At 44.3% G+C, this 21895-nt stretch overlaps 1 protein-coding gene across 2 annotated transcripts in view; it reads left to right on the forward strand.

Annotated features, from left to right (window-relative positions):
• RABGEF1 (RAB guanine nucleotide exchange factor 1) overlaps positions 1-5253 on the forward strand; it is a 38877-nt gene extending 33624 nt beyond the window's left edge. For both annotated transcript variants that reach the window (XM_083172256.1, XM_083172258.1), the window contains one exon: positions 326-5253. In XM_083172256.1, the coding sequence (XP_083028382.1) occupies positions 326-724 (399 nt within the window). In that variant the 3' untranslated portion in view covers positions 725-5253. The remainder of the gene's footprint in view (positions 1-325) is intronic.
• Positions 5254-21895: the final 16642 nt, after the last annotated feature.

Genomic DNA, 21895 nt, shown 5'->3' on the forward strand with positions numbered 1-21895 from the left:
CAGTTTTTACATCCAGCCTAAAGCTGTCTCACAGTTGTAGGCTGGATGTAAAAGCAGCCAGTATTTACTCTGCAGAGAAACAATATGAATATATTTGCTCTTCTTGCATAGCAAAATGTTTTTTTTTTCAGGTGCAAAATGACTTGCTTTATTGAATCTGGCCCATTGTCAGGAAGTAAGCCTTCTACTTCCCCTACTCCATACACACAGTCACCTTGCTCCCAATACAGGCTACAGTAACTTTTAGAACTTTTCTATGCTTTAAAAAGACTGTCTCTGTATGTGCAATTCAGTTCACTAATTCTGTAACTTGTTTCTTCCACAGTGTTGTGCTATAGCTTTCATTGAGAAGCTGGATGCCCAGTCTTTGAACCTTAGTGAGGAAGAGTTCACCCGGTACATGTCTGGCCAAGCTTCTCCAAAAAGACAAGACCCTGACATCTGGGATGCAGACACATGCCCAGGAGTGAAACAGATGCACAAGAACCTGGATTTACTATCCCAGCTGTCTGAGAGACAGGATCGCATTGTCGCAGGAGCAAAGAAGTTAGAAAAGGACCTTATTGACTGGACTGATGAAGTAACCCGTGAGGTCCAGGACATTGTAGAAAAATACCCACTGCACATTAAATCCACCAGTCAGGCTCTGGCTTCCATTGATTCTGAAAACGTAGAGGATGAGCGCCTGCCCCCTCCACTTCAGCCACAAGTCTATGCAGGGTAACCAGCACTGAACTCCTCTGATTCTCAGTCCTGTACAGCAGAAGAGTCATCCCGTTGGGGGCAGATCTACAGCAGCTTATTGTAAATAGAAATAGGTCAAAGAATTTGTTTGCAACTTGGATTTTTCTTTTCATCTGGTCTTTTCTTGTTTAACACCACAAACTTTATTCAGGACAGAGGGTTCTTCTCCCTAATCTATTTATTAATGAGATGGACAAGGCAATTTATTAGGTTTCTCAAGGATCTACCAACCACTAATAGTTTCTGATTGGTAATTATGCCATTGTTTTTCTTTTGGTATATGCAGAACTATTACCTTGATGCTTTCCTGTAGCAGTGATGTTTTACTTTATGATGTTTTGGGCTTTTTGTGTATAGCAAGAGTCCCCTTTGGCACTTGTATCTGTTCATTTGTGCTAATAGCACACTACTTTGAGGTTGTGATTTGCCTCATGCAATACGTAGTAAACCCAAAGGAAAAGGCTTCCACCAAAATCCCTATTTTCTGAAAGGCCCATGATGTCTCCGTGGTAGTTTTCTCCACACAGGAGTTGAATTGTGATATGTACTGGGGAGGTATTTCAGGACCCCGGGCAGCTTGACCTTGTAGCCAAATGGCTTTTGAAATATAGAGTCCTCACCCCCAAAGTAGCTTTCTCTTTACATCACAGCTCTAATTCTCTGATGGACCAGCATTAAGCGTAACACACTATACTGTTTAGCAAAGCAAGGAAATCCTATTAAAGGACTGGCTGTACGTGTTACTGTGAGGAACAGACCGCCTACTTGAGTCACCCGACTCATTTTGAAAGTATTTAATGATGGAGATTGCCAGCGCCGGAAGATTCCACTTAAATTGTTATGAGGATTAACTCATCATAGAAAATGACTTGTTATTAACACACTCTAAACTAAGTAAATACCACCATGTTGTCATTTACCACTAACAGGTTGAAAACAAAAACCAAACCCTGTAAAGTGTGGAGTGATGGCAATAAAGATTCTCTCTTGTGTTAAACAAAATATTCTCAATGCAGCAGAGCCCCTTCTGTTTTGCTGCATCGCCTATATGTATTAGACCACAGTCATTACTGTGTGTCACACTGCAGCATTAATACAGTGGCGGAATTACATGACCATCTAAAAATATGTTAAATTTGGTGTAATTCTGATCCTTATTATTATTTTTTTTTTTTTTTTCAAAATATTTTATATTTCATTTGTAACTGTCCCACCCATATTTGGTCAAGTCTGTAGGTGACGCTGCTTGTTATTCTTTACGTACAATTAATCTGGCACCTACAGTACTTACATTTAAAGGTACTGTGCCCGAAATCATTATCCTGTTGTCTCTGCAATGATCTTTCAGTAGGAGATACATAATACAATTATTTTAATCCTCCTCTTTTAACAATGGCTGATATAATGATTTGTAAACAGTTGGACAGGTTGTTTGTAATATTGACTTAGGAATCTGAATACCAGGTTATTTTATTATCTTGGTTTACTGAAGAGCAAGGTTAGGAGGCAAAATGCAGTTGCATCAGCCTCAAGCAAGCTCTGTACCTTCCACAGCATTACCTCCAAGTACACGGTGACCTAGTAAAGTGTCTGTGCACAGAACAACTGACTGAGTCAACATTGGTCTCATTGATCATATGTAAAACCTACTCATGCAAAGTGTGGAATAAAGCAAGTCCATTTATTCTACAGAACTCCTCCTAGAAACACTTCTCTGTAAAGCAGCGTCTGTTTATGAATTTAAAATCTGCTTTAAACTCTTAACCCTTTACTACAATGACTATTTAAAAAGATTACACATCTCGTGACACAAACACAACAAACATATTTGGTCAGCGCATTATTGCAGTTTCTCAAATTACACAATGAATCGTTTGAAAAGTTTTAGTATAGTTCAACAACGGCGTTAGGGTAAGAAGCTATGTGATGCTAGTAATCCCAGCATGCACTTCTGCCGGAGGCTGGCATCCCTGCTCTGCAATACAGTATACCTTTGCTTTTAAGATATTTATTTTGGAATTGCCGTATCACACTAGTTATCGAGTTTTTACAGCAGAGTTTACAGCATTTAAATATCATTTCCGTGACATCCTATTGGGATGGAAGAACTTTCTGATTGTATAACATGCTACAGGTTTTCTGCCGCTTAATTAGACGAACTGGTATTTTAAAAACATTTCTACACAAGTCTGATTGAACTTGAGATCTATAAAGTTTGATATATCCAAATAGTAGCTACCTGCAATGTCCAGCCATTGCTTTACAGACTGGATGTGTAATACTTGCGTCCTTCATGTTCCATGCCTGATATGAAATAACGTCTGTCCTTAATATAGTAACTCTGTCTTAACCCTTTGAGTGCCAACATCTGTGAGAGATGTTCAAAATATCCGCTACAAGTGCCGGTGTCGCTCACATTTCTTGTGTAAATTCAAATAAAAAATGTTGTGTCAAAAAAGATTCTATTTCCTATATAAGGTAAACGTGACAGGTCATTATGAGGAATAAAAATGTTTTCTTGACCATTTAGACCTATTTTGACAAATTAACTTGGCACTCAAAGGGTAAAGATTGGTATACATGATAATGGGTGATTGTGCAATCTGTGTCGTATTGCAGCGACCGTTGTATAGTAGTACCCTGAAATCGGCCATCGTGTAGTAGTTCCCTCAAATCCACCCAAAATGGGAATTTTAGGAGCCCAGCGAGTAGGTAAATGCCACCCACCAAACGCACACCCTTCGCACTGCCCCGCCCTTGTGCACGGCTGCGCACACGGGGAAAATCATCTCCTCAATCGAATGATTTTCCCTTCGTATGCAGCTCCGAGTAAGCTAGGACTGACTCTGCGCTGCGAAGGCCGTGGTGAGGAGGCGGCTGCAGATGATGTCAGCGGCCCTCCCTCCCAAAGGCCGGGGAACGCCCGCAGGGTGTTAATCACCCAGGGAGCAGCAAGCGAAAGCTGGCCTTCGCTTGCTGCTTTCGGTCAGAGGGCTCTTGCATGCGCACCGGATCACGTTGTGCATGCACGGTCGTCCAATAATTGCACAACTTGCGAATTCGCAGCCTAGTGAACTGGTCTGAATCGGTACCATTATCCTATTGGATTCTCTGAACATCCGACAGGAAAATTTCACAGCTGGTGCAGTGTTGCAGGATACATTGTGTAACAATATGCAGTGTGTATTGCGGTGCTGCTGGGTCGCTCTCTTGTGTGTGTGTGTGTGTGTGTGTGTGTGTGTGTGTGTACCCAGCTTTAAACATATGAAGGTTGTAGGTTCATCAGCCTACAATACATAGTGGAGTGGGAACATACAATAACATAATGCAATAGTAAATATGTTGTGTAGTGTTGACTCATTGTTATGTAGGTTGGACAGTAAGTCAGCAGCTGTTGTTTTATAATATACCCTCAGAGGTAAGTTCTGCTGCTCCAGTGATCCCAATAGTAAGGCAGGGATAGGAGAAGTGCAGACATACATGATGCCCTGCATTGTCCTATGTGTCTGTGCTCCTATGGCCTGCTGCAATCAGACATGGAGAAACTGTCCTCAATCGGTACTACAGTCTCCAGCGCTGTTCTTTCTCTACTAGACCTCTACACTTTGTGTTACATTGTTTACCATGTGGTAGAGATTAGCCGTGAATGCTATGAGACTTAAGTTGTACGTTATGTACAAATGTAAATATGTGAGATAGGATGTAAATGAGCTATCTGGGTTCTGTTCATTTCTGTGTATTTGCTGAGCAATATAACAGATACATGAGTAGTGAAGTCAGCATGCTGGTAATAAATAGAAGGTATTTGACTATATGGATTGGCCAGTTTGCTGCATCATTATTTGCTAACTTCTAATATAACTATGTGTACTACCTAACCACCTAATCTCCCCCCCCCCCCAGCACTACCCATGTCGGTAACATGGGTTTCTTTCTTTTCTTCCACTGTGGTCTCTGCTGTTTGCTCAGTAAACCATTGTCTCTAGGTATTGGTGGAGACACCTGCTGTTTAGCCTCCAACATGATTTTGTGCAGATGATTCAAATATCAGTTAGGCCCCTTTCACACTGCACCTCGGACCTGGGATATTGCTGGTTTGATGACGTAACTACCCTGGTCAAGGTGCGGTGTGAAAGCACCAAACCTTATAACCAGGGAGAGCAACCTGGCAATTAGACTTGGGTTATAAGAAGGGTTAGATCTGGGTCTAATGTGAATGCGCCGGACCCGAGTCTGACCCCTGTTCCCTTATTGGACTCCTAGACACCACCTGAATGGATGACCATATTATTCCTCCACTAAGTGACCAGCTGTCATTCATAGTCATGTATCGGATCTGGCCGCACTTGGAGATCACATTGTACACTTGTGATGGTAAAGAAATGTTCCAGGAGAACTGTTTATGATCGTATAAAGACACTAGCAAAGGTTAAAATGTGTATCGGAATGATTATAGCAAATGCTTGTATGTTGTAAATTTTCCTTGCTACAATAAACAGTTGAAATGTTTATCTCCTTGACTGAGCATTATTTTCAGCTACGGTTGTTTATTGGAGGTAAGTAAATATCTGCAAGTGATTCAAATACATAATACAAGCTAATCCTATAGCAAAGTCATGTTTCATGTTGCATTTGTCCTTGTTAGGTTTTGGGTGCATCGCTTTGTAGCTCAGGATCATTTAGGCTGTTTGTAGTGACCTTCACTAAAATAGATACAGTATGGAACTGGTTTCCAAACTCCCTTTTTGAATCCTTGCATTTGCACTTTGTACAGGAATCCCACTGGTGGCCTTGGTGCAGGGATCCCACTGGTGACCTTGGTGCAGGGATCCCACTGGTGACCTTGGTGCAGGGATCCCACTGGTGACCTTGGTGCAGGGATCCCACTGGTGACCTTGGTGCAGGGATCCCACTGGTGACCTTGGTGCAGGGATCCCACTGGTGACCTTGGTGCAGGGATCCCACTGGTGACCTTGGTGCAGGGAACCCACTGGTGACCTTGGTGCAGGGATTCCACTGGTGACCTTGGTGCAGGGATCCCACTGATGAATTTGGTTCATCAATCTGACTGGTGGAGCTGGAAGAGGATGAGAGCAGGTGGCAATAGCATTACAGTGTAACCTTGGAGTGCTTCCAGGTTAGGCCCAGATGGAGAGGGCACATTGCCATATTCAGATTAAGACTGCAAAATGCAGCTTCCACATGCAGATGGCCACCTGCTTCACTCAAATTCTATTTCAATATTCTATGTTACTTAAAACTAAAGATGTGTCATCCTACATCATTGCTGCAGTCACACCTAACAGCCCCTACACCAGGTCTCATAAGACTCTTCTAGCGTTGCGCACCTTTTTTATTACACAATATGGCTAGGAGCACGACGAAAATGTGCTGATTCATTCTGTATGTGACACTTGTATCTCTGTGTGTCACTGGGTCTCTGAATCTGTACTTGAAGTACTACAATGTAGCTTTTTTTGCAATTTAAGTTGAATTATGCTCCGTATACAGACTTTTTTTTGCACACAATATCCAAGTGTCCTATATAAATTTAATCCAGTCATCCTCATGTTGCTTCCTATTCCCATTGTGCTGCAACATAAAACATATTTTCTGAAAAAAGACACCCAACGCTAGCCGGCTGCACGGGCCTGACAACTCATTGGCACCAGGCATTTTGAGCTGTATGGCGTATTGAGGTTGGATGTATTAGGGGACATGGCTTGAAAGGAACAATTCCTCTGTATTACTAATAGACTTTGTTCAGTGCCCAAAATTGTTACGTCATTATGTATTCACTAACACAGTGTTTACTGTATTGTCCATGCATTTCTCAAAGGCAACAGGTTAAAATAGAACAACAAAACTATACAAACTTTAAGTGCAATCTTTAACTACTGAAAATCAATGCAAGCCTAATAAACCTGCGATCGTGCATTTACACCTGCTGGACTTGTTTAGTAAAACCAGCAAAATTAGTATCAAACCATTCATCCATATCTTATGTACTGTTGTTCACCTGGGAGACAGTCATACGTATTACAGCATTGGAAGTATTGGTCAATGACAGTGGAGGTGGTTCAAATGCCTCATTCACAGTTCTACAGTGTTGATTGCACAATTGAGCAGTCATTGGTAACCTGTGACTAGTCTTGCAGTCGGAATTAATTTGCAAGTGATTGCAGACTTTTTGTGAGAGTTGTGGTGGCAAAAACGCAGGAATCCCATATCTGGTGTCTTAGTTGTGGAGCCCATTCTGAGTGACTATAGGCTTACTGGAGGAGTCAGTGTTTTCTAGATCTGTGTTGATGCTGTGAATGTATACGCAGTTGTAGCAGCTGTTCCATTTGTGGTGAAGGGCTTTGTGTAGCGCCTTTAAAGTTAAACTAAAATTCTCTACAGCCTACCATGAGCAGACAAAGGGTCAGACAGAAAAGGGTAAACCAAGATTTAGAAATCTTCCCACGTCAGTATTTAACATCTTCTCAAGACAATTGGTTGGAGTTATTACCCCGGGCATAGTTTGCCCATAACCTTTTGTACCACTCTCCAGGTCTCCATTTTTTACAGTTTATGGTAGGCATCCTAGGATTCAAGAATTTTCCAACTTACCTATAACCAATCTTCCAGCAGTTAACTTTTCCCTGGCAGCGGCCGGTCTGCAGACATAAATTAATGAGAAAATGGCCATCAGGAACAAATCCTGGGAGCCATGTTTACGGAGACCTGCTGAGGCACAGTAGACTTTAGTCTTCTCTCTTAAAGTGCCCCAGTGCAGGAGTGTTAACCAAACCATCTAAAATTTAGTTCACAGCATTAGTCATTAAACCGTCTCAATGTTGAGGCAGCTTGCAGAGCCCTAGTCATTCATTTCAAATGTCTAACCAATCACTTTGGCAATCACATTTATGGGAACAATTCAATAAGACGTGAATTTATTGAAACGTACCTAACATGTTTAAAAACCCAAGGTGAGGCATTTTGTTATCCATTTAGAGCAGGGGTGGCAAAACCAGTCCTTGAGATCTACCAACAATGCATGTTTTCAAGCCAACTTGTGGTTCTCTAGAATGTGTCTGATAGAATTAATGCAGTACAGGTTTGAAAATGTGACAGTTAGTAATGGCTACACCTGTTCACTAGTTAGGTAGTCTGGAAAATGTGGACTGTTGGTAGATATCGAGTGCCAGTTTGGCTGATTTAGAGAATCGGTGTTACAGCAACACAAGTGTTAGTGGGAGTTTAAGTGGATTTCAGTTTGTGGGCTCTGATCACGTGAAATGTAGTGAAAAAAGTATACTGTTATCCAGTGTTAATTGCTATCTTTCTGGGTTCATAGTGACCCCCAGGGCCAGATTACCAATGGGGCGGATGGAGCTGCAGCTCGAGGACTTCATATTGAAGTAGGCCCTTCATCATGACCGCATGATGATCACCAGACAGACACCAGCTGGCCACATGGTTGGCCATAAATCATCAAGTATTAATATAGAATTGTTTTGTACTTTTATATATTCAGGGAGACATTGTAGCATATAGTGTAAGGGTCCTGCATGCCAAATTGGCATTGGCCTCATAGTCTCCTCTCATAATAGGCCCTTGAACATTTCCGTCTCCAGTTCCATTAAGCATTTTCTTTTTCATAGATGTCTTTATTGAAGTCAGATAGACAAGTAATTATACCAATGCCATACAAATGAATCAAACTTCCAATTACCAGGTGCAGCTGCAGTTTTTGCCGTATCTATTTTGAGGGAAAATTCAGTAATAACTAGGTCCCTTTATCACTCCTAAATATTTTGCTGCATCTTATTTCCACTAAATGTATTTCCTATATTGTATTTACTTTAATTTGCACACCCTGTGTCCTTTATCTTAATGTACTGTCGTACCTCGGTATGTTGTTGTCCATATCTAGACCCTATCAAAATAATAATAATAATATAAAACGTTTTCATGTTAAAAAAAACATAATATTAGAGGGAAACGGACATTTGTATGCAGCGGTGTAGCTAGGTGCCATGGTGCCCGGAGCAAGGGCATATTTCACGCGCCCCCCCCCCCCCCTTCCCGTGTATGAATTGGGGGCGTGGCTAACATGTGTTGGCATGTTACATTTCAAATATATAAGACACTGTAACGGAATCTGCTGCGCTGTATAAGACACTGTAATGGAATCTGCTGCACTATATAAGACGCTGTAATGGAATCTGCTACGCTATATAAGACACTGTAACGGAATCTGCTGCGCTATATAAGACACTGTAACGGAATCTGCTGCTCTATATAAGACGCTGTAACGGAATCTGCTGCGCTATATAAGACACTGTAACGGATTCTGCTGCACTATATAAGACGCTGTAACGGAATCTGCTGCGCTATATAAGACACTGTAACAGATTCTGCTGCACTATATAAGACGCTGTAACGGAATCTGCTGCGCTATATAAGACACTGTAACGGAATCTGCTGCGCTATATAAGACACTGTAATGGAATCTGCTGTGCTATATAAGACACTGTAACAGATTCTGCTGCACTATATAAGACGCTGTAACGGAATCTGCTGCGCTATATAAGACACTGTAACGGAATCTGCTGCGCTATATAAGACACTGTAATGGAATCTGCTGCGCTATATAAGACGCTGTAACGGAATCTGCTGCGCTATATAAGATGCTGTAATGGAATCTGCTGCGCTATATAAGATGCTGTAACGGAATCTGCTGCACTATATAAGAGGCTGACAGCTGTAAATAAATAAATAAATAAATATATATACAGATAAAAATATATATATAACACAGCAGGGCAGCAGCAGAAGCCAGAGAGATTCACTCTCTCTTCCCCTGGGGGAAGGGGTCAGAGGACATATTGGGGGGTGATGGTCATTCCTTACCCTGCAGTGTGGGTAAGGGTTGTCAGTACTCATTAGGTGGGGTGGTCAGACCACATATTTGGGGCGGGGGTTGAATAAAAAGTGCTCAACTTGCATAGTTTGTACTAGGGGAGAAAGTGTTTAGTGGGGGGGGGGTTGGGGCAGTACTTATCCTGCATCTTATGCGGTGTTCCTAGTGGTGGTGGGCTGGGGTCTGGCAGCTGGCATGCTGAGACAGCAGAACAGGACAGGCAGGTACAGGAGAGCAGACAGGGCAGCTCTCCACTTTACCATGTTGTAGAAAGAAGAGGGCAGGCTAGGCTAGAGCCTCCCTTCTGCGGCGCCGGCAAATGTCAGGCTGCTAGTGCGTCTTGGACTGCACACTGACTGGTAATACTGCACTGCTCAGCATGAGGAAGGCGCCGGAGGTGGCGGTGGTCTCGAGGGGATCATGGTCAGGTAATGCCCACCTGCTCATGAAGCACGAAAATAATATATTCATTAGTTCATGGGCTGGGCGGGGAGAACGGGTGCACTGCAGCAAAGGCTGAGAGTGGTGCGGAGCATTCCTGTCACCTCCGACTACTCACTCCTTGGCGTGTTCTCTCCTGGGCTGTGTAGCGTATTGCTGGTGTCAAAACTTCATGCATGACTGGGTGCGAACAGGAGACAGGCGCCGGGCAGGGCAGCGGCCACCGGCGCACGCTGCCCGTTAGTACTATAGTATGATATGCAGGCCAGGGATCATTTGCGGAGGGGGGGCGGGCCGGCGGCGCCATTCGACCAATCAGCGCCCGGAGCATGAGCTCCGGTGGCTCCGCCCTCCCTACGCCTCTGTTTGTATGAGTAAAAAAAACACATTATAAAGTACAGCTTCCTTTTCTCAGCAGATAAAGCATTTGCATAACAATAGGAAATTGGTGTGAACTCTTGCTTCCTTCCCTGGCTCTAGTGATTTACAGTATAAACTACAACTATTCAGTATCATTCAGAAGTAGTCTATACTCGTAAGGGGCTTACACATGGGGCGATATGAGCCCATTTTCTAGGGCCCTACACATGGAGAGATTTGTGGCAGCGATTCATAATGGCAGATTCAGCATGAGAGATTTCAAATGTCTCACAGAAAGTGTTTCGGCGACTTCAGGGGAATAAAAAAAAGTCTTCAAATTGAAATAATGGGTTGGAATAAAGCCTGGGGGAGTGTCATTTTCTTTGTCTATAATAGAAAAATAATGAAATAATGTAAAAAAAAAAAAAATATTTGGGGGACCAGCACCAGGTTCCACTAGCAGGGGGTGTAATGACATAGCCAGGGGACATGCTTGATAGGGTCCCATGGCCAAAGCATTGCTCACCCTAACTAGTCAGTTCAGGCCGAGAGTTTTTGGGGAGGAGGGGACCCCCCCTCTCCAGGGCACCCAAGGCCTGGGCTGTGTGTGTGCAAGGTTGATAGCTTGTTTAAACAGTAATATTGTCTTTAACAGTAGGACTACAGGTCCCAGCAAGCCTGCCCCACATACTGGTACTTGGGAGTACCACAGGTACCAGCATGTGGGGCCTTAAAGGCCCTCCGGTACCTATAGCCCCCCTGTAAAGGAAATATTAAAATAAAAAACACAAACACGTTTTTAAATATTTTATTAAACTGCATCTTGTCTTAACCCGGCCTTTTAAGCTCATTTGCATGGCCGCTGCTTCCTAGGGCTTCAGCTTCTTCATCTGTGTTATTCACCTGGGGGCGGCGTCCTTTTCAGCTCTTTTGCATGGCCACCACCTCCCAGGACTTGTTCTTCTGGAGCTCTTCTCTGATCCTCTGACGTCGGACTGGCTGCCCCCTATCTTGAGCTGGCTAATATAGCCAGCTCTAGGGAGCAGGGCAATGACTCGGCCATTTTGAAAAAAAATTCTCCGCTGCCGCCGTGCCGATGGATGAGGGGGACCTGGACCACCACCCATGGGGACCAGGACCACCGCCAACGCCGCTGAGATCGGGTCACCACCAAGGTGAGTTCTGCAGAGGGGGTGAGGGGGGTCAGAAGTGCCGCAAATGGGAGAGGGGGAGTCGGAAGTGCCGCGAATGGGGGGAGGGGGTGTCGAAGTGCCCCGAGTGGCAGTGTGATTTAGTAAAATCACTAATAAAATGCCTGAATGTTGCCCTGTGTGTGGGGCCCATAAGCGATCGGACTAGATTGCTCCGAAATTATGCATGGATCGCTCCATGTGAATGTCCCTGAGCGACGGCGATGCCTGGTCCTGCTATTTTCCATTGCCGGCTCTAGCGAAACCACCAGTATTCTAACCAGAGAACAGTGGTTAGCACTGATCTCCCATACACCCATTGCTACATGTGTATGGGCAATCTAGCAAGCACTGTGTGCTGAGCGATCTGACAAGCTTATATTGTTCAGCACACCAAGTCGCCCAGTGTGTATGACCTTTCAGAAAAACCATAGCTGGACACAAATAAAGCTCAATCTCACCTGGGGCCTTATTCTGGTCTGTGCGGCCGGAGCCGAATATGCGGCCAGGACCGTGCGTCCTAAACCCCGCCTTCCGTACAGATCGCTCACTCCGTCCGAATGCGGTAAGCCGCTGACCGCACGGAGCACGATTGGTTTTCTCATGTATACACCTCCTCCATCTCTGGGAACCTCCCCCATCCTTCGATGGTCGCATACCATCGAATGCAGGACCGAGCGGTCAGGCAGCTCCCGCGAGCTTAGACCACTCGGGGATTTCTCCGTGCAAAAGCAGGGATCTGGGCAGGCAGCTGACATCCGGCAATGTCATATGTCAGCCCCCTACACGTGCGTCACGGCCGCATTACCATACGTACACCCAGCGTTTGCATAGGAACGCCCATGAAACGCGGGGTGTATGCATATGTTAATGAGGCCAAACAGCCCTTCACACCCCTCTCCTCCCCCTGTTCGTAGTGTAAACAATTCATGCGGAATTTGGACGTATGTCCCTTTCGCACATGCGCAGATATGCCTCTGCACATGCGCAGACACAAAACATCGGCGGAACGAACGCACGCGGACATATCCGCACCAACCAGAATAAGGGCCCTGGTTATGAGGATATGGAGGATAGACAGATTTTCAATCTGATTTTCAAAAAATATGGGGATACATGTGGGTGAAAGCCCAGCGCTGTGGTGTATCCCCATATTTTTTAAATATTTTGTGTGTATTCTGTGTTTTTTATTTGAAGTTTGAAGTTGAACTATTGTTTTTGAAGATCCAGCAGCAGCAGGACAGAGTTTAGCACTTGAGTTTGTCTGTCGTGAATAATATTGGTTTTAATCTGATAAGTCTACTAGACACTAAACTCTTTCCTACTAGTTTTGCCGATGGACGGGCAAAAGTTTATGCTTATGCAATGCTTCTTCCACCTACCCTTCCCAACCACAGCAGGGCAAAAGCTGCTGCAGCAGCCAGAGCAGGTCTCCAACTATCCACCTACCCTTCCCAACCACATCAGGGCAGGAGCTGCTGTAGCAGGTGCAGAAGATCCTGAAAACCCTCAATGAATAAGCAAACAATTAAGAAAAAAAATAACTGATGGGGGATCGATCTCACATGAATTTCACAAAGATATCTACAGTGTTCGATTCACAGACCACTCTGCCAATGAGCTTATTCATTTCAGTTTGTCAAAAGTTTTTTAAAGTGAAAATGTTTTTCATTTAATGGTTGGGAAGGGTAGGTGGATAGTTGGAGACCTGCTCTGGCTGCTGCAGCAGCTTTTGCCCTGCTGTGGTTGGGAAGGGTAGGTGGAAGAAGCATTGCATAAGCATAAACTTTTGCCCGTCCATCGGCAAAACTAGTAGGAAAGAGTTTAGTGTCTAGTAGACTTATCAGATTAAAACCAATATTATTCACGACAGACAAACTCAAGTGCTAAACTCTGTCCTGCTGCTGCTGGATCTTCAAAAACAATAGTTCAACTTCAAACTTCAAATAAAAAACACAGAATACACACAAAATATTTAAAAAATATGGGGATACACCACAGCGCTGGGCTTTCACCCACATGTATCCCCATATTTTTTGAAAATCAGATTGAAAATCTGTCTATCCTCCATATCCTCATAACCAGGGCCCTTATTCTGGTTGGTGCGGATATGTCCGCGTGCGTTCGTTCCGCCGATGTTTTGTGTCTGCGCATGTGCAGAGGCATATCTGCGCATGTGCGAAAGGGACATACGTCCAAATTCCGCATGAATTGTTTACACTACGAACAGGGGGAGGAGAGGGGTGTGAAGGGTTGTTTGGCCTCATTAACATATGCATACACCCCGCGTTTCATGGGCGTTCCTATGCAAACGCTGGGTGTACGTATGGTAATGCGGCCGTGACGCACGTGTAGGGGGCTGACATATGACATTGCCGGATGTCAGCTGCCTGCCCAGATCCCTGCTTTTGCACGGAGAAATCCCCGAGTGGTCTAAGCTCGCAGGAGCTGCCTGACCGCTCGGTCCTGCATTCGATGGTATGCGACCATCGAAGGATGGGGGAGGTTCCCAGAGATGGAGGAGGTGTATACATGAGAAAACCAATCGTGCTTTACCAAAAGGCCTTTAAGGGCTCACTTAAGGGAGTCTGTTTATTGTTTTGTATTCAGAAAGTCATAAGCTTTCCGACATATCACAATGCATGAAAACAACAGAAATAGCATGGACCCTTATGACAGCACCCTTAAGGGCTCGTCCGATTAAACACACACACACACATCGTTCACTTATACTTATGTAGATGACTAATTCTCAATGCTAATATTTTTATGCGTTTATTAGCAATAATTTTAATAGGGTTAATTAGCATGGATATAACATATTACTGTATGTTAATGTCTTCCACAATAAAGTAGAAAATGTTAATATTAGGAAATGCCCTACCATTCAGAGTAACAAGTGTTAGTCCAATATACACAGGGTAAAATACAATGACAATTGACATTATAGCTATAGGGAATATTTATAGAAAGAAAAAGAAAGAACATATTTTTCTCAGTTAGAAACAACAAGAATAATCTTAATAGCATTTTGTTTTGCTTTTTTTTATATTAACTAAAGCTTTAAAGCTGTGTAAGATTCAATGTCCCCTGTTGTCTGTTGCGTCATTTGCATATTTATTTATTTATAACCAGTTACATGTATTTTACATAGCGCACGCATTTTACAGAGAATATTTGAACATTCACATCAGTCCCTGCCCCAGTGGAGCTTACAATGTATATTCCCTACCACATGTACACGCACACAGACATTCTAGGGTTAATTTTGTTAGAAGCCAAATAACCTACCAGCATATTTTTGGATTGTGGGAGGAAACCGGAGTACCCGGAGGAAACCCACGCAAGTACGGGGAGAATATACAAACTCTGCACAGTTAGAGTCATGGCGGGAATCAAACCCATGACCTCAATGCTGTGAGGCAGTACACCATCCATGCTGCCCATATCACATCTTCCAGGGTAAGACATAGCTAGTGATACAGCTGTGACTGATATGAGCTTTCTTCAGCTTTATCGGGTTGTTAATGAATAAATTAATATTTGGTGCTGTTGCTCATTATTATGTTATGGATCTGTTCTTTTGTAAGATCTGCGTAGGGAGCTGCAACACCTATTGCCAAACGATGGCCATCAGCAGCTTGTCAGGCCACTGTTCTGGCTTTATGATCAGTTTTCTAGCTTCCATTGGGAAACAACTCTCACAGTAGAAAAGGACTTTTCTGCAAACTCTACTCTATTGGTTCCTTAGAGTTTGTAGAACTTTCATGTATAGGGACCTTATTCTGGTCCTTCCCCTACCCTGCATATACGCTCAAGGGAGCGATGTTTCACGACTGTGCATGCGCATATACTTTTATGCGCATGTGCAGCTACTTGGTGCAACATCCGGTGATGTCAGCTGTCCGCCCCCTCGCAACCATGCCATGGCCTCATTAGCATATGGGAATGCCCATGAAATGCTGGGTGTTCCCATATGCTATTGGGGCCGCCCCGCCCGCCCACTGTCCTGGGTGCGTGCACCTGGCGAACCGTCTGTTCGCTGTGGGTGCATGCACCCTGCGTAAGCACATGTGCAGAAATGCGCATGTGCAGTAATACAACATCAGTCCCCGTGCGAACACAGGCAGTCTGCAGATGGACCAGAATAATGGCCAATGAGTAGTGCCCAGTGGTTGGGTTTGTTTTTACCAATACAGATTATTGTTAAGCAGCCCATACACGCTGCTATGAGGGTGTGCTTTCCGTGCTGTACTAGCACAGATCACATTGCATTGCATTGCATGTGCATCCGTTGTGCAGGCAATGCGATGCAATGTGATGAAACCTAAGTACAAAAAGTATGTGCTTGCACATACTTTTTGTACTTAGGTTTCATCACATTGCATCGCATTGCCTGCACAACGGATGCACATGCAATGCAATGCAATGTGATCCGTGCTAGTACAGCACGCCCACAAAGCAGCGTGTATGGGCTGCTTACGTGTAATTTGGAAGAGCAGTGACCACTTCCCATTTGCCAGAGTTGAAGTAATTTCTAGTTATAACCCTATAACCCCTTCTATGTCCTAAACAACAAATCAGGTGTCATATGAAGATAAATAACAGCTATACATTACCATTCAAAAAAGCTCACATATTTTGGAGAAAACACCCAGTTAGCTTTATACCATGACCATACCTCCCAACTTTTGGCATAATGAAATTGGAACCTGCAATGTCCCAAAATGGGCGGGGCTATCGCACATGTGACCTTGAGTAGGGGTCGCGGCCTAGCTCCGCGATCCCTGTTTCCGTCATTTTCGTGGGCGTGCCCAGCACTCTCCTAGCAGCTTCCTGCACTGAAGAGATGCCGTGCATGGCATCTCTTCAGCAGTCACCAGCTGCTCTGCACAGCAGAGCAGCAGTGATCTCCAGGCTCCCTCAACTGCCCCCCGCCTACTGAACATTGACAGCCGTGAGAGGGACAGTCTCCAAATAGCGGGACTGTATTGCTTTAATCGGGACAGTTGGGAGGTATGCCATGACATTTAATCAGTATATTAGTATATAAAAGCCAGCTTGCATTCTAGTTTTTGCCAAAGTTTAGTTTGTTTAGTTATCAGCTTTTTGAAATATGCATGTATACTGTGCATTCTGATGCTTCTGTGTCATTCCTATATACGTCATCTGATATCAAAGTCAGCACTGTCCGTGTGTCTATTTATACAACAATTGTTTCACCACCTACAGTGCCACCGTCATCTATTCAGGAACTGCTATATTTGTGATTTGCTGTCTTTGTTATTTTACACAGGCCAGTGTGTAGGGTGATTCCTTCAGCTCTGATCTCCACTAAGGGCTGCTCCTGCTTCTCCTACCTGTTCCAGTGTTGGTGGGTTTCTGGTTCGCAGGACCTTTCAGCTGCGGTACTGATGTCCTTGGGTGTTGTGTCTCCTTGTTCAGCTCTGAGTCTCTACCTGCATTCTGTGTTCCCTGATATTGTTAAAGGGATAGTGATAGCCAAGCCTTTTCACTATCTGACCTGCAATTCCTATGTCTCTTACTTATGTTGCGTACTAAGAGAAGGAGTCCAGGTTCAGTACTATGCCGCTCTGAATTTTCCGTGCGGCCTGTCTTTCACCTATTCAGGTTCAGAGAAGGAAGTTGGGATTCCAGTCCAATATCCTGGTAGTTATTTAAGGTCTGGGGTTGTCTGGCATAGCCTTTGACCATCTAGCTTCATTCATTATCACTCCAATAGCATGCCCTCACTACATCTTCCTCACATTGATCATACACCTAGGTTTTTAGAGCCCATAGTCCCGATACAAACCACAGACTTTCTCATTCTATGACACGTTTGGGATGTTGACTGTTAGGATTCTGATGGCTGTCGAAATTCAGAAGTTTGTCTTCTGATGACCGGCATCTCATCCATTGGGATGCTCACCAGTGGCATAACTAGGGCTCGGAAGCCCTAGCAGGGGCAGGGGGAGCCAGCACCACCGGGGGCGCAGGAGCATGGTTTTATAAATAAGAAGTTCCCCTCCCCCTCCCAGGCACCGGAGTGGAGATGAGCACCCAGATACTGGAAATGTGCACCCTGCCCCAGACACAGGGGGGGGGGGGCAGATTTTGAACGCCGGGGGTCGGAATCCCAGCGTTCAAAATCCCGACACCGGAATCCCGACCCCCGAAATCCAGACACTTTCTCCCTCTATGGGTATCCATGACACCCATAGAGGGAGTATAAATTATACCCCTTTTCCACTTGTAGTCCCGGGTCATACCCGGGAATGTGTTCCCGGATGCTTCCCGGGACACTACCCGGGAATGTACCTTTTCACACTGCAGTCAGACCTGGTATTGACCCGGGACAGCCCCATTCACACTGATCCCGGGAAATCCTGGGTGACTGCCTGTCACACCCCCTCTGGCACAGCTCCAGGCTCCTCAGTGGCACAGGTCGCTGCAGGGAGCTTCGGTTTTTACGGTCCGGCGTTTCGGAATTTGCTCCGGTGCCAGTTTTTCCTGGGCTGCCCACAGCCACACAAGCCGCTATCAGCAGCAGAGGACGTATAGCGATGGCTGCAGCTCGCCATGAGCTGTCTCTCCCCCCTGAGGGTGTGCGCGCCGTGCCGCTCGGACAACGGGCGCTGCCTGGGTCTCTGGCTGGCCATTGTGCAGAGCTGGTGCACGGAGGAGCAGTTATCAGCAGCAGCAGATTCTGGGGTAGCGTAAAAGTCCCACAGGACCATTCACACTGACCGTATCCCGTGTTGATTCCGGCATACCTCCCAACTTCTGTCTTCACGAAATAGGGACACTCGCGCGGCGAAGCCGCGCGAGCGACCGAAAAGGGGGCGGGGCGTATGCAAATGAGGGCGCGGCTTATGCTAATTAGCCGCGACCTCATTTTCATACGAGAATAGACGCTGTGCGCATGCGCACAGCGTCTATTCTACTAGATTGGGGGTCTCCCAACTGTCACCCCCCCGCAGCGGGACAATGCCTGCCGCGGGTGGGACAGCGGGACAGGACCCGAAAATCGGGACTGTCCCTCCAAAATCGTGACAGTTGGGAGGTATGATTCCGGGTCCTACCCAGGTAAGGACCTGGGTAGAGATCCCGGATTGCTGAACACTGGATATTCCTCAAAGACCCTTTCACACTGCACTAAATCCCAGGTTGATGCGCGTTCATGTGCAAAAACCCGGGATATTTTTGCAAGTGGAAAAGGGGTATTAGTGTTTTGAGAGTAGCGAGGCACCGGGCCCGCTGAGTGGCGGGCCTGGTGAGATTGTCGGGATTGATGTGAGTGGCAGTACATGGGGGGCACCAGAAAATATTTTGGCTGGGGTGAGCATAATTTATAGTTACGCCACTGATGCTCACCACATCTTACTGGTAGGTGGCTATTCAAATGCATGCTGCTAATCAAGCTTATAAGCATGCTATGCTATGCTATAACCATGCTTTCGGCAAAAGCTGCATCTTATACCAAGTAACCCGCTGGTAATGAGCATTATCCCCTGGCATCGAAAACTGACTCCTTGGCAGAGCAGGTAATTTTAAATTAATTAGATGCCTTACTGTGGGATAAAGTGTGCAGCAAATTGTGTCAGGAGCATTGCAGTATGTGGCATAATGTGTCAGGGGCATTACAGTGTGTGGCATATTGTATCAGGGGCATTACGGCGTGGCCTACTGTGTCCTGGGCATTGTGGTTTGTGGCTTAATGTGTGTCAGGGGCATTGCTGTATGTGGCATATTGTGTCAGGGCATTTCAGTGTGTGGCATAATTATTATTTACAGTTTCTTATATTTATTTTATAAATTATAATGTGTAATAAGCGTTACCGTGTGTAGCATAACGTGTAAGGGGCATTTTTCAGTTATTAGGCACAGTTTTTTTCTTCTTCAAAAATGTTAGTAGCTCTTCAGGAGGTTTATTTTGTCTTGAGTATGCCCAATGTTGAAGACCACTGTTCTATACTATGACCTTATCACACCAGCAGAGGGAAGCAGAGCCACACAACATACAAAAGTAAGTTCATTGAATGCAATACAGAGATGCCTGTACGTACGATACGTACAGATTTATATTATAACAGCAATAAATATGTTTGTTTTACTTTCTACATCACAAAGATTATAAATATATTTTCATTTGTTTTACCCATGTCACAATTATGATGGTAAATCTATCTTTATTACTCTACAACAGGGGTTCCCAATCTTTTTTGAATCACGGCACCCTAGAGTATCAGAATTTTTTCACGGCACCCCTAGGCCCCCCCAAAAATGTATTAGATTGGGTTTATATGCAATTCTTAGGGTCAGTTATGTGGTAAAGGGCAGGATTTGCTTTTGTTTGTACACATTTTGTGATTGGTAGGCACCAGCACTGGTTTTGCTCATAAATAAGCAAATAGTTTGAGTTGGTCCTGGACCACCAACCCAGGGCACCCGAGGCACCCACTGGAATCCAAAAGCTGATTACAGTGAGCACACATCCGGTTGTCCTGATTCATATGGGACAATATTGTTGTTAAAGAATCTATTTGAGGTCCTATTCGGTTTGGGGCAGATACTAACCCCCACTTATCAGGTCCTAAAAAAATCGATTGTGGTCCGTCTCTTACTGTCAGTCCAAATGAACTTCTGGCAGTTTATGTGTTTTTAATGATATTGTATTGTTGACGCCATCCGAACAGTGTGTATGATACTTTATCTGGTACAAAGTGCCATTTGTTTGTCAAAAAACATTGCTTGTAACCCCTGATGAAGTCACCTTTCTGACGAAACGCGTTGGGCCTGCTTCACCAATGGAATAACACAAAAATAATCCAGAGAATTAACAAATACATGCTGCAATAAAAAAGCTTTTGTATTTTATATGTTGCCCTTGAGGCATTTTTTATATTAAATCATATTGTGTTTTACAAATTGTGTAATAATTTCTGGTAGCGCACTCTGAACCTCTATTTTTCTTATCTCTAAACCAACCTGGGTCCTGTCTAACAGGGGATCCTCAGAGTTGCTGCAACTTAACTGTTGTGCACGGTTTTGGGTACCCTTTGTATAATATATATATATATACAGTATGCCACCCTAATAGTTGCTTCAATGTCTAACTATTTACCATGTACCTGTCCTAAATTGTCTTATACTGCAATTTGTTTTATATATATATATATATATATATATATATATTTATATATATATATTTTGCTCATTTATGTATTGTTAGGCGCTGCGGAACTCTTTATGCACCATATAAATAAATTATAATAAATAATAATAAAGTACCGGTTCCCCTTATCACCCATCTATACCAAGACCCCCAATGGACATACTCACCACCCGGGGATCGACTTTTGCAGTGCTGCAGTTCTATGGAGCTCCATCTTTCTGTGGGCCCCAGTGCTGTAGTGTGAGCTGTTGCTTTACAACGTAACTTTACTACACCGGGAGCTCAGAGCATCAGGGAGCCCCGATGACTTTTTTAAATCTTTTTCATTTTTTTTTAGCTTTTTTTTTTTATACAGTGATCTGCTTGTGTGTCTAACAAACACACACACAGCTGATCACACTGACCCCATCCCTGCATAGCTTCTTTCTCAGAAAAAAAAGCTGTGCAGAGGCTCTGATACGCTTGCGCTGACAGGGCCCATTGGGACGCTGGTGCTGGTGTTATCAGAGGGCCCATTGCGACACTGGTGCTGGTGTTATCAGAGGGGCCATTGTGATGCTGGCGCTGGCATTATCACAGGGCCCATTCGCTGATGCTGACGTTATCACAGGGCCCATTCGCTGATGCTGACGTTATCACAGGGCCCAATGTGATTTTTTCCCATATTTGTTTATTGTATTAAGTCTGAAAATGTGGTCTGCTTACTACAAAAAAAATGCATATTAAGGGCTTAGAGCAGGTTTTCATTAAAACTTCTCTTAAAGCCCTTTAATGCATTCAGGTTAATTTTTTTAGTAAAAATAATGTTAATAAAAGGGCCTTTGATAAGCAATTTTCTAGTTTGCTTATCAAAATCCTACAAAAGTGAAAGTGAAGTCCTTGGTCTTTCCAATATGTGGCAGACATGTGTCTTAGTATTCCCATGTATCTTACTTCTTACTATAACATAGCATACAAGCCCGTACACATGCAGTCATTGTCTCCCGGGGTCGGTATGACCTCTACATTCATCTTCAGAGCTAGCATTAGCTAATGCAGACCATTGGGACTAGGATGGAAGGCAACAGACAGTGC

Source organism: Crinia signifera, chromosome 2 (assembly GCF_055691185.1).
Source record: "Crinia signifera chromosome 2, ASM5569118v1, whole genome shotgun sequence".
Lineage (NCBI taxonomy): Eukaryota > Metazoa > Chordata > Amphibia > Anura > Myobatrachidae > Crinia > Crinia signifera.